The 16,247-nt window shown below is 56.8% G+C and overlaps 1 protein-coding gene across 5 annotated transcripts in view; it reads left to right on the plus strand.

The window, feature by feature from the left end:
* Nucleotides 1-15,410, plus strand: part of E75 (ecdysone-induced protein 75) — a 255,527-nt gene extending 240,117 nt beyond the window's left edge. For 4 of the 5 annotated variants that reach the window (XM_076519172.1, XM_076519170.1, XM_076519171.1 and 1 more), the window contains exons 3-5: nt 5,202-5,346; nt 9,008-9,249; nt 9,836-15,410. In XM_076519172.1, the coding sequence (XP_076375287.1) occupies nt 5,202-5,346; nt 9,008-9,249; nt 9,836-11,899 (2,451 nt within the window). In that variant the 3' untranslated portion in view covers nt 11,900-15,410. Of the gene's footprint in view, nt 1-5,201; nt 5,347-7,563; nt 8,290-9,007; nt 9,250-9,835 lie in introns of those variants that run through there. The other variant, XM_076519173.1, reaches the window with a different exon arrangement.
* Nucleotides 15,411-16,247: the final 837 nt, after the last annotated feature.

The raw sequence follows: 16,247 nt of genomic DNA on the forward strand, positions 1-16,247 counted from the left end.
GGTTGAAACCAGGCGACCGGTGCATTAACCCTCCGGTCGTCGACCCCCGAGCCAGTTACGTCACACGGCTGTTCCCTCCTCCTCTCCTCCCCGCCCCTCCTCTCCTCCTCGAGGCCCCCTTCTACCGCCGCCAGCCCCCCCCCTCCCGTCCTCCTGTCCCTCCTCTTTCATCCTCGATCTCCTCCACCTCCTCCTTCTCCTCCACCTCCTCCTGCTCGCCAACCCCCTTCCCCGTCGGTGTTGAACTCTCCCTCCCTCGGCTAACCGTCATTTTTGATGTCGTAACGAATCGTGATCTCATTTTCATTTGATTGCGCGGGTATTTCGGTGCTCGGTTGGGGTTACTGACCCCGGTGCATCTACTTTAGAATCGGGTCAGCCGCTTATTATCGTGGTAGGTGTTCGCTCAACGCGGTATCTCCGGACGGCCGGAGCGCGGCACCGCTTTAAGATAACGCCAACCCGCCTCTCCGCGCCCGCGTCCGCGCCCGCGCCCGAGCCGCGCCAAGCGGAATCGAACCTCGCGCTCGCCTATGGCCCCGCGATAAAGCAACCCCCGTGAAACACGACACCCCGTGCGAAAGACGCCGATGCTGCTGCTCACCTCGGCTGTCTCGCTTTTTCGGGGTCAGACGATTTACGGCCGCGGCTAAGCTTCGCGGAACACGGAACCGTTTCGGGATTCGGGAGGGATCCATCCGGCGGTACACGCGTCCGAACCTTCGATATAGCAGATCCGTCTATCTCGATCTCGTTACATCGGGGCAACTGTTTAGTTTGGGCGCGCGCGCGCCTTTGTTCGACGGCCACCGGAAATCGTGACAATACGCTCTGCCGACACCGCGCAAGTAGAAAATGGTTCGTGCGATGACCTCGGCGGTCGACTTCCCCGGTATCGATGCCCGGGGAATAGAGCAGCGAACTGTTCGAGGTCAAACGAGAGTATTAAAACTGGTCGGTCAGCGGCACCGTTTCTTCGCTGCCGGGTTTGCCAGATCACAGATCATTCCGACCGGCGATTCCAATGTTTTTCCTGCGCGCGGAAGATCGATCCGTTCGAATTCACTTCGACGAAGTTTACGAGACGCTTTCTTTCGGGCTATCTTCCTCCGAATTTCCCATAACGGAGGAGAAGTTTAATTCTAGCCTTCGACGCGACGTTCGAAACGATTCTCGTGCCTGTAACAATCGTTATGTTTGGTTTATTGAATTTAATCGGAAGAAAATTAACAAGACAATCCGCGTGACAGCGATTACTTTTCCGTCAGTCTTGCGTTTTACGGGTCCTAATAAAATTAGGAAGATACGATAAATCCGCGTAAAAATGAATGCTCGAATTTACTCGAGACCTAATAGAGATAGACCTAAATAGAGACAGACCAATATAAATAGAAAAATAAAAGCTGAAAATATAAATAGAGATAGACCTGAAAATAGACAGATAAATAACAGATTCGTGCAACAGTATTGTCGCATAATTTTCCCCTTTATTCCTCGCATTTCCGTAATGAAAAATCGTAATCCGAGCAAATAACCTGCAGACAGTCGGCCAAATCGTCGAACACAAGATCGACACGGAATTTTTCCCCGCGATGGAACAACCGTCGCCTCCGAGAAAGTACATACTGTATCCCGTATTCCATTGTACCCGGGGCGCGCGACCACGCGGGTTCACGAAAAACGTCAGAGCGGTATCACGTTCTCGTTGCTCGAGAGGAGGCCCCCCGAAACGTTTGACCTAACCCGGGCGATCCAGGAAAATTTTCCACGGTCCCGTGGTAGGGATGACGGAAATTTTCCGCGCGATTTCCCATGGTGCGCGGATTACGCGATCAGCATCTCTGACCTCGGCGATCGACTTGGCCGATACATCGGCGTCCGGAGTCCGGGGGAGCAGAGCAGAGAGGCGCAGAGCGCGAGCAGCGCGAATTCTTGGGGTCGTAGGTGCGCGTCGGAGCGAGCGAGTACGCGCGAGCGGTTAATGCCCCCGAGCGAAGCGGAGAGTATATCGCGGCGTTTCGAGTCGCGGCGCATGCGCCCGCAACGGCGCGCGCATTATGTACGTCACCGTTACTCCGTTTCGTGTCCTGTCCTCTCCTCGCGCGGCCCTTCCCCTCCCGCCGGTCGTCGACGTTACCCCGGTATCTCTCGGCGACTCGGCCGGGCTCCCTCTCTTTCCCGCCGTCTTCTGCTCCTTCTTTGTTGCCTCTCTGCTCTCCTTCTCCCGCCCCGGTTCACCGTCTTCGTTCCCCGCCGCGGCCAGCGCGCCCGTGGGAGCAGATACGCTCTCGCCTTCCCCTCGCGCGCTCCCACCACCGGTCAGCCCGGCCCCCCACCACCGAAGCGGCGATCGCGCGCTCCGGTCGTTGGCCCCGCGACCACGTCGTGTGTATATCCCACACTCTCCTTACCTACATCTGTATGCGCTCGCGTCTACGCGCGCCGCGGCACCGGCTCCGCGAGAGTGCAGACATGCACCGATGCACATGCACGCGAGCCCGCGCCCATGCCCGAGCTCGCGCCCGTGCCCGTGCCCGAGCCCGAGCCCGAGCCCGAACTCGCTCCTTTCGCGGAAAATAAAAGCGAACCGGTGAACGTGACTCGCGGTCGACGCTCGGCGCGCGACCGGGGTTGTTGGACCCCGGGGGACCCGCCGGCGATCACGCTCCTCGACGACGACGATTAGGGTAGCGCTCCGTGAATACGGAACGCAAGATTTTCGGCTCGATATGGTCGGTTCGAACGATCGAGCGAGTTTCTCGCTCGAGTACCGTACAGTTCGGAGAATTATCACCTTCGAATTATCTCCTTCGTCCAGAGAATGATCCCCTTCGAATTTCAACCCCCACCGGGACGTCCGCGATTTAAATTCACGGCGTCGAAAGTTTGCCGCGAGCCTCGGGTCCGACGTTTCTTTTTCTGTTTTCTGTTTTCTTTTCGTCGCCGGGGCATGTTCCCAGGCGGGATCGGAACGGCCGATAGCGATCTGTTTGCACTTTCCGTGGATGTGACACAATGGAGGCGCGTGCGCCGGCGAACGTAAGTCGCGGAAGCACGCGAAGGTGGTCGCCCCCTGACCTGTCAGGGGGAATGCACGGTTTGAGAGATCGATGCACCGCATTCTCCCACAATCCCGCCCCCGGCCGGTCCCACCTCCGCCGGATTCCCGCCAACCAAGGGGTTCAACAGGGGTTGCTGGCCTCGTCCGGGACGGGAGCTCGCGACCGATAACTTCGCCGTTTCCGAGACCCGATCGGGTCGCGTGACAATAATAGCCCGCGACCGAAAAAGATCTCTCCTACACGGGAACACGAGCAGCCGTCGTTCATTCCCATGCTGAAAAGCTCCGTCGCGGCCCCCCCCCCCCTTGTCTTTTCATAGAGCCGAACACGGATTTTCGGACAGACGGACGGACGGACGAATGGCAACGCGAAAGAAATTTCGAACGGAAACGGCCGGGCAACGCCGCTCGGGGAACTTAACATTGGCAACGCTGACAGTTCATTGACTTGCATCGAACGCGTGCACCGATTGACAGGCCGGGCGCGGAGGTGCAACGGTACATCGTTCTCTCGTCTCGGGCTGTGCACGAAGTTGAGGTAGGCGAGGTCGCGTGTCTGACGTCACGAGAGAGTCACTTGACGACGAGTGTCGCCAATTCCGTACGCATACGTGCATACACGCGCGCATGCGCTCGCTGACACCGTGCGCGAGATACGCGACGACGACGACAACGACGACGACGACGACGACGACGACGACGAGCAACGGTAGGAACGACGACGTTCCACGCGTCGCTCGTTACGTAACCGAGCTCCGAGGTCGTTGACCGATACGCGGCCGGGAAGTTCCTCTGCCCTGACCTACCTCTTTTCCCATTCTCAATTAGCGGCTGCCGCATGAGAAACCCACCGAACGAGAGAGTCTCTCTCTCTCTCTCTCTCTCTCTCTCTTTGTGTTCTCGCGTCGTTTCTGTTCCCTCGATCCGGAAAATCCAAACGGGACAATTTTCGTCGGATTTCGGAAGGAAAAAATCTGCCTAGGGTTGGCATGATTGAACGAACGAAGCTGCACATTTGATATTAATTAGTCGTTAGCTCGCACGGGTGGTTCGTGGGGTGGTTACACGGTGATCGTAACGGGTCGTTGGTCCATGGGGTCGCGTCGAAGGGTTTTTTTTCGGTTCCCGCGTTTATCCGCGTCGAACAGCGGGTATCGACAATAAGCGAGGGCAGGGCGGGCCAGCAGTCCGGGAGGGTAGTTCCTTACAGAATGCGGCAGGGAGAGGAGGGAAGGAACCCGTTAGTAGAGCGCTCGAAGCGCGCGAGCCTGTACGGTCGCGCGCGCGGCTTGGCTTGGCTTGGCTTGGCTCGGCTCGGCTCGGCTCGGGCTGTTCGAGGGAGGAGGACAGCGCGAGCGGAGGGTTCGCGAACGGGACAGTCGGTGGGACAGGGACCGAGATAGGGGCCGCGGTAGGGAGAGAGACGGGAAGCGCCAGTGCGCGCAAGGGGGACTCTCACTTTCACGCGGTGAACTGCGGGTGAACGTCCGGGAATTGGGTCAGAGTGTCCCCCACCTCGCCGAGCCAGAGGCAATGTGCCGAGGCTCTATGCTCTCTGTGCTAGAAAGAGCCAGTCCACAGCCAAGCTCCGATACAAACGGTCGCTTCTTTTCCCCCCACCCCCCACCACCCCGAAACTCGCGTTTCGACTCGCATGATCGTACCGTCGAACAGTTACGGTCGGTTCGCTGGTGAGTTTAGTGGTTTCGGCGCGAGCGTGCGGCTCTTCTTATCAGTGATTCACACGGGACTGTGACAAGGTTTCGGGCGACCTGCTCCCTCGCGCGCTGCCAGTTTTATCTGCTCGGCCGCGCGTACCGCCGGGAACACGTTCTAACCATCCCGACACGCGATATCCGCGGCGGGATCGGGGAATCGTCGGGAAGAGATCCATCGGTGCCGCGTGTGCCACGACGCCGCACCTCGATCTCGGGCATCTTCGGTACCGCCTCCGGTGTGACGAAACGAAAAACAAAATAAAACAAAAAAAAAACACGCGCGGGACACTGAAACAGGTGAATTAATGGGGTGCTTGTGCGAATGTGACCTGGCCACCCCGCGAACGGGGACCAATTGCTCGTCGGGGTCCTCCTCGGACAGTGACGGTCAGACTGACGAGGGTTTCGTTGGTGATTCGCAGGGATTCTTCCGGCGGAGCATTCAGCAGAAGATTCAGTACCGGCCCTGCACCAAGAACCAGCAGTGCAGCATCCTGCGAATCAACAGGAACCGCTGCCAGTATTGTCGTCTCAAGAAGTGCATTGCTGTCGGCATGAGTCGTGATGGTAAGTCGCTCAACAACGTTCGTTCTCGTTCTCTCTTTCTTTCTCTGTCTCTTTCTCTATCTCTCTTTTCACCTCTATTCCCTCGGCGAACTTTCGCTACCCATCCGCACCGAGCAGGCGTCTCTAGACCTACCGTAAGCCGCGGGACGATTTCCCCGCGAAGAACGCGAAGGAACGCGAGCCTCCGAACGGCGGCCGGCCGAAAAACGTATCGCCGTACTTTCCCCCGAACGCGCGCGACGCCGGCCGTGGTGTAACGCATTTCTCCGAAAGAGTAGTTTCTAAAATCTAGAGTGGCGGGTCATTGACCGTTTGCGTAACACGGCTCCCCGCGACACGGCAAGAGTGTCGCAACGGGCGAAAGTGGCCAGCTCGCCGTTTGAGAAAGCAGCCGCGATTATCCCCCGGCCGAGCCGCGACGAGAGCGTGCTTTCTTTTCGAAACATGGCCTGGTCCTCGGGTTCCCTCCCTGTGACCTCTTTCGGCGCGCGAAACCCCGCTAGTAGATTCGTCCGGCGCGCATCAGACCCGCCGCCGGGGTCAACGACACGGCCGACGCGCGCGACCGACGCGCGGCCGCCCGCCGCGCGGGTTAGCCGCGTCTCCTGCGGTCTGATCTATAACCGTCCGCGTCCACTTATACTTAAACCGAGCAGACACGGCCGCGACCGAACGCGCGTCGCATCCCCATCGACGAGCATCCGCGACGCGGTCTCGCAACCGAATTTCTATCGTCGCGTCGACGATTAAGATCGAGAAATAGGAACCGTGCGCGCGGGCGTTCGTTTTGGGGGAGCGCGCACGAGAGAGTTCGAGAAAAGAGAAAAAGAAAACAAAGTCCGCCGATAGGCAACGTGGACTCGACGCGGGGTCAATAGACGGGCATTGCTCGGCTTGCATGCGGCTCCACGTCCGTAGAAAGAGTACCGCTACTCGCCGCTACGTACCCGGTGACCCTTCCACCTCCTTCTACGACTCGCTTCCCCTCCTTTCCTAGACGCCGCGTACGCTGTCGCGTCATCTCCCTCTCCCCAAGCCTCGCCGGCGCGGTCTCCTCGTCGGTGCTCCCCCCACCGCCGCGAGCCGAGCGACAACGCGCCGTCGCGTGGCGCTACGCTCCGTGCGGAGACCTCGCGAACCTCGCCCCCTTCGCGATCGCGCTCTACCCCCAGACCGCCGCTCGCCGAACTTCCCCTGCGGCCGTGGCTTTCCCCACCACCGTCGAACCACCTGGCGGCCGGGCGCATGCTCCTCTCCAGTCGGCCCGCCAAACCGACGTGCCTGACTTGCCCGCCACGCAATTCGCGGCTGGACACCCGCGGGGAAACTGCTGCTGCGGCTGCTCTCTCTCCGTTCCGTCGTTCCTGCGATCGCCTCGGACAGTACGCTCGGTGTCGCGGATCATAGACAACCGAGGACGGTGCGATGCTACACGATCGAATGAATCTCCATGGGGGTGACGTCGTGTACGTTTCGAGCGTTCACGCAGTCCTCGAGGCCGCGCGGACGTAGTCCGGTTTAGCGGGCCTCCCTCGTCGGCTAGATTCGTACGTGACTCGGCGCGCACACGACTTCGCGACCGCGATGACCTCTTCCTCCGCGACCCGGCCAGGGTCAGATCCTGTGATCGAGTGTCAGAACCTCCCGATCGAAGCCGGTCCAGAAGTGTCCGATGGATGAACGGTTCCTATAGTCTAGCCTGTCTACGAGCCGAATTCCGTTTGACAGAGAAAGCGGGAGAAAGAGAGAGAAAGAGAGCGGAGGATATCAATCCAGCGACGGAGAGATCGATCGTCCGCGAGCAGATAAGTCTTAGGACGGCAGCTGGTGACAGGGCAAACAGCCAGAGCAAGGGGTTGCCCAAGGTCGTCGAGGGTAACTTACCCCCGGCGAAGGAAGTTCGCATCTGCGCACGGGACAGAGAGTCACCTCTGACAACGAGACCTCTCTCTCTCTCTCTCTCTCTTCGTCTCTCTTTCACTCTTTCTCCGTTCCTCTCTCTCTCTCTCTCTCTCTCTCTCTCCCTCTCTCTCGTTCTCTCGTAACACGTCGTTCCGTCTCTTCTCCGGTCGCGTCTCCTCTCTGTCGCATTCAACCACGAACACAAAGAGACGATCCATACAGAGCCGGTCGCGTTACACAGGTACGCGCACCCTCTCCTCCGGCGTGCGGTGGTCGCGGCGCGGCGACGCTCGGCGCGTACATTCGCTCGCTATATAGTGTATGTATATAGGTCGGCGGTACGCCTCGTGCGGCTGTCGCTGAAACCAAGTTCAAGGCCAAAGGCTCAGCAAAGGCCACAATCGTGGCCGGTGGTGGGAGTCGTTGATGGCTGAATAAGTGGAGGGGCTGTTGAACGCAACCCGCGGAACATCACTCAGTCGGCGGTGATGCTGTCTCGCGTCCGCACGCGTCGTGCTGTCGCGCTCCTTTCTTGAACCGCACCGTAATAACAGGCCGCCTTTGCGCGCGTGTGTGTTCTGGCGGCGCGCCGTCCACGCCGCACCACCGTTTGGAGTGACTTGCGGGATATTACACCGAGTCAGCCGCGAGACCGCAGTCCAGGAGCCCTCTCTCCTGGCAGTCAGCCGGTTGTTGTTCCTACGGGAAGAGAACATTGGTGCCGACGCGATCAGACCCGGGGGATAATACACATGACCAGTTCGACGTATGGTGCGCCGTACGCGCCCGCGATCCGCCGCCGGTAGTGATTGTGTGCCCATGGGGAGAGAGATATAGTTGTTTTTTTTCCTCCGTTTTTTCTTTTAGTTCGTTTCGTTTTTTTATTTTGTCGTGCGCAGTGCAGTTTTAGAGTACGAACACACGCTCGTGTCGCATACGGAGACGCAGTTAGGAACCGCTGGTTTTTCTCAACCGTCATGGGAGACGAGTTGCCCATACTGAAGGGAATCCTCAACGGAGTTGTCAACTATCACAATGCACGTAGGTGTCCCGCGGACTCTAGGTGTTCCCGCGAGAGATCCCCGGCGTGCCGCGGCCGCGTTCCCTTTTACCCCCTTACGGGCCCGTTCCTCGCTCGCTCGGTCGGTCGGTCGCGCGCGCGGACTTTCTATCGGAGGATTCGTAGCACGAGGCCAACACGGTTAGGAGCCGCCGCACTTTCATTTCTCGCGCGAGAAAGTCGTGCGCTTTCCCCTCTCGATTTTTTTCTCGCCGGCCCGAACCGTCCGCCAGGCCAGGCCGGGCCGGGCCGAGCCGGGACGGGCCAGCCCGGGCCCGTACAGGCGCCCGTATCTGGTGCGCCGATAAGTTTCGCGGGAGAGAATCGTGCGTCCCGAGCGATACGCCGCCGTAGGGACCCCGGAGACACCGCGGAGAGGTGCAGCCAGCCTCGCGGGCCACTCTCGGCTCTCCTCTTTTCCGCGTATTCGGATCGAAGAGCGCGCGGCCGCGAGTACCGATGCGCCCGAAGGCCGTCCCGAGCGATACGCCGCCGTGTCCGTTGCATGATTCATCCATTGATCGCATTAACTATTCATCGACGTGTCCTTCGCTCGCTTCTGCTCCGCCACCGACGCCGAACTTTGCGCCTCCTCTTTCTTTCCCTGTGTTCGTCGGCGTCGCCCTCGCCGACGCCGCCCCGTGTCCTCGTCGTCCTCGTTAGCCGTCTAACGCATTCGACTCCCGTTTTTGTTTATAGCGGTGCGATTCGGCCGTGTGCCCAAGCGCGAGAAGGCCAGGATTCTGGCTGCCATGCAGCAAAGCTCCCACAGCCGTTCTCAAGAGAAGGCAGTAGCGGCCGAGCTGGAGGACGAGCAACGGCTGCTCGCCACCGTTGTGCAAGCTCACCTCGACACATGCGACTTCACCAGGGACAAAGTGGCTCCGATCCTCGTGCGAGCTCGAGAGACACCCAACTACACCGCGTGTCCACCCACCTTGGTGAGTGGAACTTCATTATTCCACGATTTATTTCGTCGTCGTCTCTGTTCCGTCTTTCCCGTCGCCGCGACGACGATACCGCGCGACGGTTCGTTTCTTTCCGTTCGAGCTTTTCTCGCAAAATAGTGGATCGCGCGCGCATCTTCGTCGCGTACGCGTCTCGCGGAATATTCGTTCGACGACGATAAAACGTAACCACGCGACGCGGAGTTATCCGGTTTTTCCTCGCGTCGCGCGTGTCGCCCGTAGAATCGAGTCGCTTTCAATTACGCTAAAAAAAAAAACGATCGCGCTTCAACAAGTGCCTCGTGTCGGTCGATTACTTTTTTTCTCGCGGAATTACGTCCCTCTCCGAGACGGACGAGATTCTTCAAAGTTCGTTTCTCGCGTTCGCGCGGCAGCCGGGCCTTGAGGAGGCGTTCGCTTCACGCGGAAGTCGAACCAGTCGTCCTCGGCGGAGGCTTCCTCGAGCTGGGAAGCGGACGCGTCCCCCTCTCCCCCCGCCCCGATCACGCCGGAGCGTGTCAACGACCTTGGCTCGGGACCGATTGTTAATCCCGCCGTTCGTTTTCCGGCTTTGTTGCAGGCATGCCCCCTGAACCCTAACCCCCAACCACTGACCGGCCAGCAAGAGCTGTTGCAAGATTTCTCGAAGAGGTTCTCACCGGCGATCCGCGGCGTGGTGGAGTTCGCGAAACGCATTCCTGGCTTCAGCCTGCTGGCACAGGACGACCAGGTCACGCTGCTGAAAGCGGGCGTGTTCGAGGTGTTGCTGGTGCGGCTGGCCTGCATGTTCGACGCTCAAACGAACAGCATGATCTGCCTGAACGGGCAGGTGCTCAAGCGAGAGTCCATCCACAATAGTAGTAACGCGCGGTTCCTAATGGACTCGATGTTCGACTTCGCCGAGAGGGTGAACTCGTTGCGGCTGTCGGACGCCGAGCTGGGCCTCTTCTGTTCGGTGGTGGTGATCGCCGCGGACAGGCCCGGTCTGCGCAACACGGAGCTCGTCGAGCGCATGCACAACAAGCTGCGGAACGCTCTCCAAACCGTGCTGGCGCAGAACCATCCCCAGCACCCGGACATCCTCAGGGAATTGCTCAAGAAGATCCCGGACCTGCGAACCCTCAACACCCTCCACTCGGAGAAGCTGCTGGCGTTCAAGATGACCGAGCAGCAGCAGCAGATGCAGCAGTTGCAGCAGCATCAGCAGCAACAGCAGCAAACGCAACACGTGATCAGCGCTCAACAACCGCAGCAACAGCAGCAGCAGCAGCAGCAACAACAACAGCAACAGCAACAGCAGCAGCACTGGCCGATGGAGGAGGAGCCGTCGGCATCCTGGGGCTCCGCGTCGGACGTGACGCTCGACGAGGCAGTCAAGAGTCCCCTGGGCAGCGTGTCCAGCACCGAGAGCACCTGCAGCGGCGAGGTCGCGTCGCTGACCGAGTACCATCACGTGGCTCCGCCGAGCGGGCACCACGCGTCCAGCGCGCCCCTTCTTGCCGCCACCCTGGCCGGAGGCCTTTGTCCGCACCGGCGACGAGCGAACTCCGGCAGCACGAGCTCCGGCGACGACGACCTGCACCGCGCCTCGTTGTCCAAGACGCCCCAGCCGCCGCAGTGCCCGCGATTCCGCAAACTGGACTCTCCGAGCGACAGCGGAATCGAATCCGGCACCGAGAAACCCGACAAGCCGGCCAGCAGCAGCGCGAGCAGCGCGCCGACCTCGGTCTGCTCCAGCCCGCGATCGGAGGACAAGGAAGTGGAGGACATGCCGGTGCTGAAGCGCGTGCTCCAGGCGCCGCCGCTCTACGACACGAACTCGCTGATGGACGAGGCGTACAAGCCGCATAAAAAGTTCCGCGCTCTCCGGCAGAAGGACAGCGCGGAGGCCGAGCCGGCCGTGATCGTGCAGCACACGCAGTCCCAGCTGCACCTGCACCTGACCTCGCCGCCGGCACGGAGCCCGTCGAGCCAAGTGCAGGCCCAGTGTCCGCAGACCGCCAGCCTGCTCAGCAGTACGCACTCGACCCTGGCCAGGAGCCTGATGGAGGGCCCCCGGATGACCGCCGAGCAGCTGAAGCGCACGGACATCATCCACAACTACATCATGCGCGGCGAGACCAGCCCCAGGTCGCCGGCGGTGTCGCCGTCGCCGGCCGAGCAATGCGCCTCGACGACCACCATCACCGCGCGCTCACCTCAAGGATCTCAAGGACTGCTGCAGTGCGCCACCGCTAACTACTCGACGACCAGGTGGCCGGCCACGTCGGTGATCACGACGACGACCGGCGCCCGGCAGCAGCAACAGCAGCAGCAGCAGCAGCAACAACAACAGCAGCAACAACAGCAACATCAACAACAGCAACAACAGCAGTCTTCCTCGGACTACCTCATGGTCGGGAACTCGCCGGTCTCGTCGCCCAAATACCTCTCCGCGGCGGCCTCGAGTAGTACGAGCACGAGTCCGAGGCCCACATCGAGTACGGCGGCGACCTTGATGCTGTCCGGCTGTCCCAGCAACATGATGGAGCTGCAGGTGGACATCGCCGACAGCCAGCAGCCGCTCAACCTGTCGAAGAAGTCGCCGTCCCCGTCGCCCAGGCCCCTCGTCGGACCCTGCAAAGCGCTGTCCCTCGAGGCGTAGTGCTCTCGCGACGAGATCGCTGCAGCCCGCCGAGACCGTTTGTAACGCTCCCGCGGGACACTCGGACCCGAGAAATACAGAAGAGAGAGATTGAGAGAGAGAGAGAAAGCGAGAGAGAAAGATAGTGAGGGAGGGAGAGAGAGAGAAAGAGAGCGAAGGAGAGAGAATGAGAGAGATAGATTGAGAGAGAGAGAAGAGGGCGATCCGGCTGCTGACCCAATCGTGGCCGCGCGCCGCTTCTCGCACCGGGGGAAGAAAAAAAGTATGAAAGTGCCAGGACGCTCTGAGCGCGTGATAAACCAAATAATTTATTAATTTAAACTATTAATCGCTAAAGAAAACCTGCGCGACGACACGATAATGGGAGACGGCGGTGGGTGGCGGAGTCGCGTCCCGGGCCTACCTCCGCCTCGGCGAGCAGCGAGTCTGATTCACGATGGATTTCTGTTTTCCAATGATGAGAAAGAATTGTGCGGTGAGAACGCGGAACATGGACACGGGACAGAGTGCCGTTCCGGGGAGCAAAACAGTGCCGTGTGTAGGATTTACCTGTCTACCTAAGGGAAGCTACCTAATCCGTTTACCTAACTACCACCTTTTATCAGCTAACCGAGCTACGCCGGCCGATCTTATCCGGGATCTGGACGGTCCCGCCGGATAGCGTCTCACGTCCGAGGTAAGCCCCGGTTCCCCCGGGGGCCGAGCCGCCGGTGAGAATTATGAAACAAGGAGGGAAGAGATCAGTTAAAAAAAAAAAAGATTGAATGTTAAACGGAAATTAATAATCTATCTACATGTGATAATCATGGAAATCGCGCATCCTGTACAGTCTCCACCTCATTCATCGATCATCTTACTCTACTATAATTATTGAATATTATAAAAGTAATTAATATTATTGTAATATGTGTAAGGTATAATAATCGTAAAAGTTATCATCTTGTGTATGTGCGCGTAGGGAACGAAGACACGTGTGTCGTCTGCGTGCGTCTGTGTGCGGAGAGAATCTGAGAAATTGAGAGCAAGAGAGAGAGAGAGAGAAAGAGAGTAAGAGAGAGTAAGAGAGAGAGAGAGAGAGAGAGAGAGAGAAAGCAAGCGCGAGAGAAAGAGAGAGAGAGAGCGAGAGAGAGAGAGAGAGTAAGAGTGCATGAGATCGACCAGGAAACAAGAACGAATGGGATCACGTGAGCGTGCTTGTGCAAGTGAATCGGGGCAAAATTGCAAACAAATACGAAAAATAGGCTTTCCAGTCGAATCCCACTATTCCGACGAGAAGGCTCGATACTCTATCTGTATATCAGGTTGGCAAGCGAACGCGTCTTGCGACTCGAATTTAAAAAAAAAACAGAAAAAATCGAAAAAGGAAACCGCAGTAAATGAAAACGTTTCAATGTTTTGTTCACATGAGACTGACCCGGCCCGCCGCGGCCTCCGAGAGTTTGCAGTAAAAAAGGAAAAAAACGGGAATCTTCGATCGCGTCGCTCGATCGATCCCCGCGGTCTCGAGATCACGGGGTTCGATCGGGGATCGTCGGCGACTCTCGTCTTCGAGCTAGCAACCAACGATCTCCTGGCAATGACAAGGGTTAGAGGGCGGAAGACTCGAGAGACGGGGGTCGCATTACGTGAGAGCGTGTGATTAGAGTGCGTGCGAAAGAACCGATTAGAAAGAGCGAGAGAGAGAGAAAGAGAGAAAAATAGAGCGAGAGAGGAAGAGAGAAGAAACAATGGCAGAGAAGTCGCGTGCAACACTTCGATAGAGATCCGGCATACGGCGCAGTGTAAATAGTAAATTTCGTAAGGCTAAGTCGTAGGAGCCGCGAGTTTGGACGAGTTTCGTTGATTTCGAGAGAGAAAGAGAGAGAGAGAGAGCGAGAGAGAGAGAAGAAAAGAAAGAAAGAGGTGAAAGAAACAGCGAAATATACGCGGCGGGCCGCCGCCGACGTGTTATTGAGACGCTCGCCCCGCCCCCCTTTTGCCCCCGATAGATACAGCAGAGAAACGCAGGAAAAAAGTAAAAGAATACACTAACACGCGAAAATGGTACACGACTTAACACGGGTCATACAATTACACACACACACATACATACACACAGAGAGAGAGAGAGAACATATAATGCGCACGTGCGAAGGATACAAAAGGAAGTAAAAACGCGTCAGCATCATGAAACCAGCGAGCCGAGAATCCAATCGATGGAAGACAAAATATAAATCGTGTAGGGCAAGGAACACAAACCAATCTTAAATCGCGTACGAAGACGAAAACGACACAGTTAATCGGTCGATGCTTGGGCAACAAAGCTGAAGGAGGAGCCGTCTCTCGCTAGTTTTTTGAGCGCGGCTCTGCCGGGAACCCCGAACGAAACACGCTGAGAGAGAAACCCGCGAACAAAACAGACTAAACTTGTTGTGTAGTGGGGAACATACATGCATACACACATACACTCTCTGTATATTTATTGTACTCGAGGAAAAGAAAAAAGTCATTCCCTTTACGCTCTGTGTATCACCGTTCTCCTACCGCGACTCGTTTCGCACCCCGAACACCGCCCCGCGTAGAACTCTCCTCGTCGCTGTCCGAACCCAGTTCCTCCGCGGTCCCGGGACTCTTCGGGGACCGGGGCCCTCCACCCTCCCGTTCCTTTTGTCACGGCTCTAGCTGCTCTACTCCCCCGATCGCCTACAGACACTTGGCCTGAACTTGAAGGAAAGTTGCGGGGCACGTGTCGCGCTTACCGACGCCACCCCTAAATCAGCTCGTAACCGATCGAATCACCCCGAATGAACAAACATACACGAACACGTACACATACACACACACAAACGTACCCCTCTCCGTTCTACATCTTTATACAAACCACACACGGACACGCATATACACGCAAGGAAACGTGATGTTCTCGTATTCGTCGCCCTCAAAACAGTCCTTTTAACATATGCATACGTGATTCGAGACCGAAGTTGTTTTTTTTTGTTTTTCCTGTTTGTCTTTCGTTTCCTCCCCCGACGTTCTCCTCTCTTTGCCGAGGCGGGAACCTAAAATAATTCCTGAAACCAGCCCTCCACGCCCCCGCCCTCACCCCAGCCCGTCCAACGTACAGTCCCCCCGAGATTCCCGATGCCCTCTTTACTCCCCCAGCCCCAAAGCGAACTAGCGTTGATATTCGTAATACTTGTTATGCATAAACTACACATAATGATTATTATAGTAAACGATACATAAAGTATGATATATTTCTCTATCCATTAAGAAAGAGGATTACAAGCAGCTGTTGTTTCTGGTGGAACAATGAGAAACAAAGGCAGACAAAAAATCGTAATAATATCGATGAAAGAGAAAAAATACAAAATACCGAAAGTGTACTCTATTACATTGCAAAGGATACAACAAAAAAATAAAAATACACGCAGCCCCGCATATTGCCCAGTGAGCACGACATTTTGTACGCTTGGGAGTTGTGAGGTCGTCTGAATAAACATTGTCTGGTGAATTATACAGAAAAAATATATATACATCTTGTCTCCTTATTTATGCGAACCCGAGATAATACCCTCTCTCGAACGGAATACTCTTCGATCCTGACCTCGCGTTTATTTCCCCGAGCAGAAAAGAAAAGCATCTCCTCCGCGCGGAAACACTCGTTTCTCGTCTGTTCTTCGCGGGTTCGTTCGATGCTCTTCGCTGCTGTTCTCAACGGTCGCAAGAAAGTCCTTGAAGAGCGATACGTTCGAGAGCTTGAAGTTCTTCGAGCGAAGAACGCGACGCTTATAGTGTATCAAAAAATCGAAAAGCCGTTTTTTTCTTCGAACGCAGAGAAATTAATGATCCATTTATCTTCGATTTTGTGAAATATCTTTACGCAAATTTTAACAGACGAAACGTAAACGAACCGATTAATTAGCATTATCTCGAACAGTAGTTGAAGAGAGACTCGACGATCTCTTGAAAGCGCGGCAATTTTTTAAAGGAAGAACAAATGATTGTAACAAACGCGTTGTAACAAAAGTCATTGAAATAAAGGGCTGTCTTCGATTTCGTGTCGACAACTTTTATTTACCGAAATTCGAGCGAATTTTCCGAGAACGAGGTCGCAGGGAAATTTCCAATAAACGAAATAAAGAATCGATCCGCGGCGAAGGAAGAAACGTCGACGCGCGATACACGGAGCGTGGCAAAAACACCATCGATCGCAGAGGAGGAGATAATTTGATCCAGCCTTGGGGAAGACCGCCGTTTCCACCGTGGATTGCGAACGAATTTTTATCGCGGGCCTGCAACAGAAATCGAGACGATAAGTAAGAGTACGAAAAAGATGGGACGAGAAAAACCGAAAGCGAAACGAAAG

Source organism: Megalopta genalis, chromosome 2 (genome assembly GCF_051020955.1).
Source record: "Megalopta genalis isolate 19385.01 chromosome 2, iyMegGena1_principal, whole genome shotgun sequence".
Lineage (NCBI taxonomy): Eukaryota > Metazoa > Arthropoda > Insecta > Hymenoptera > Halictidae > Megalopta > Megalopta genalis.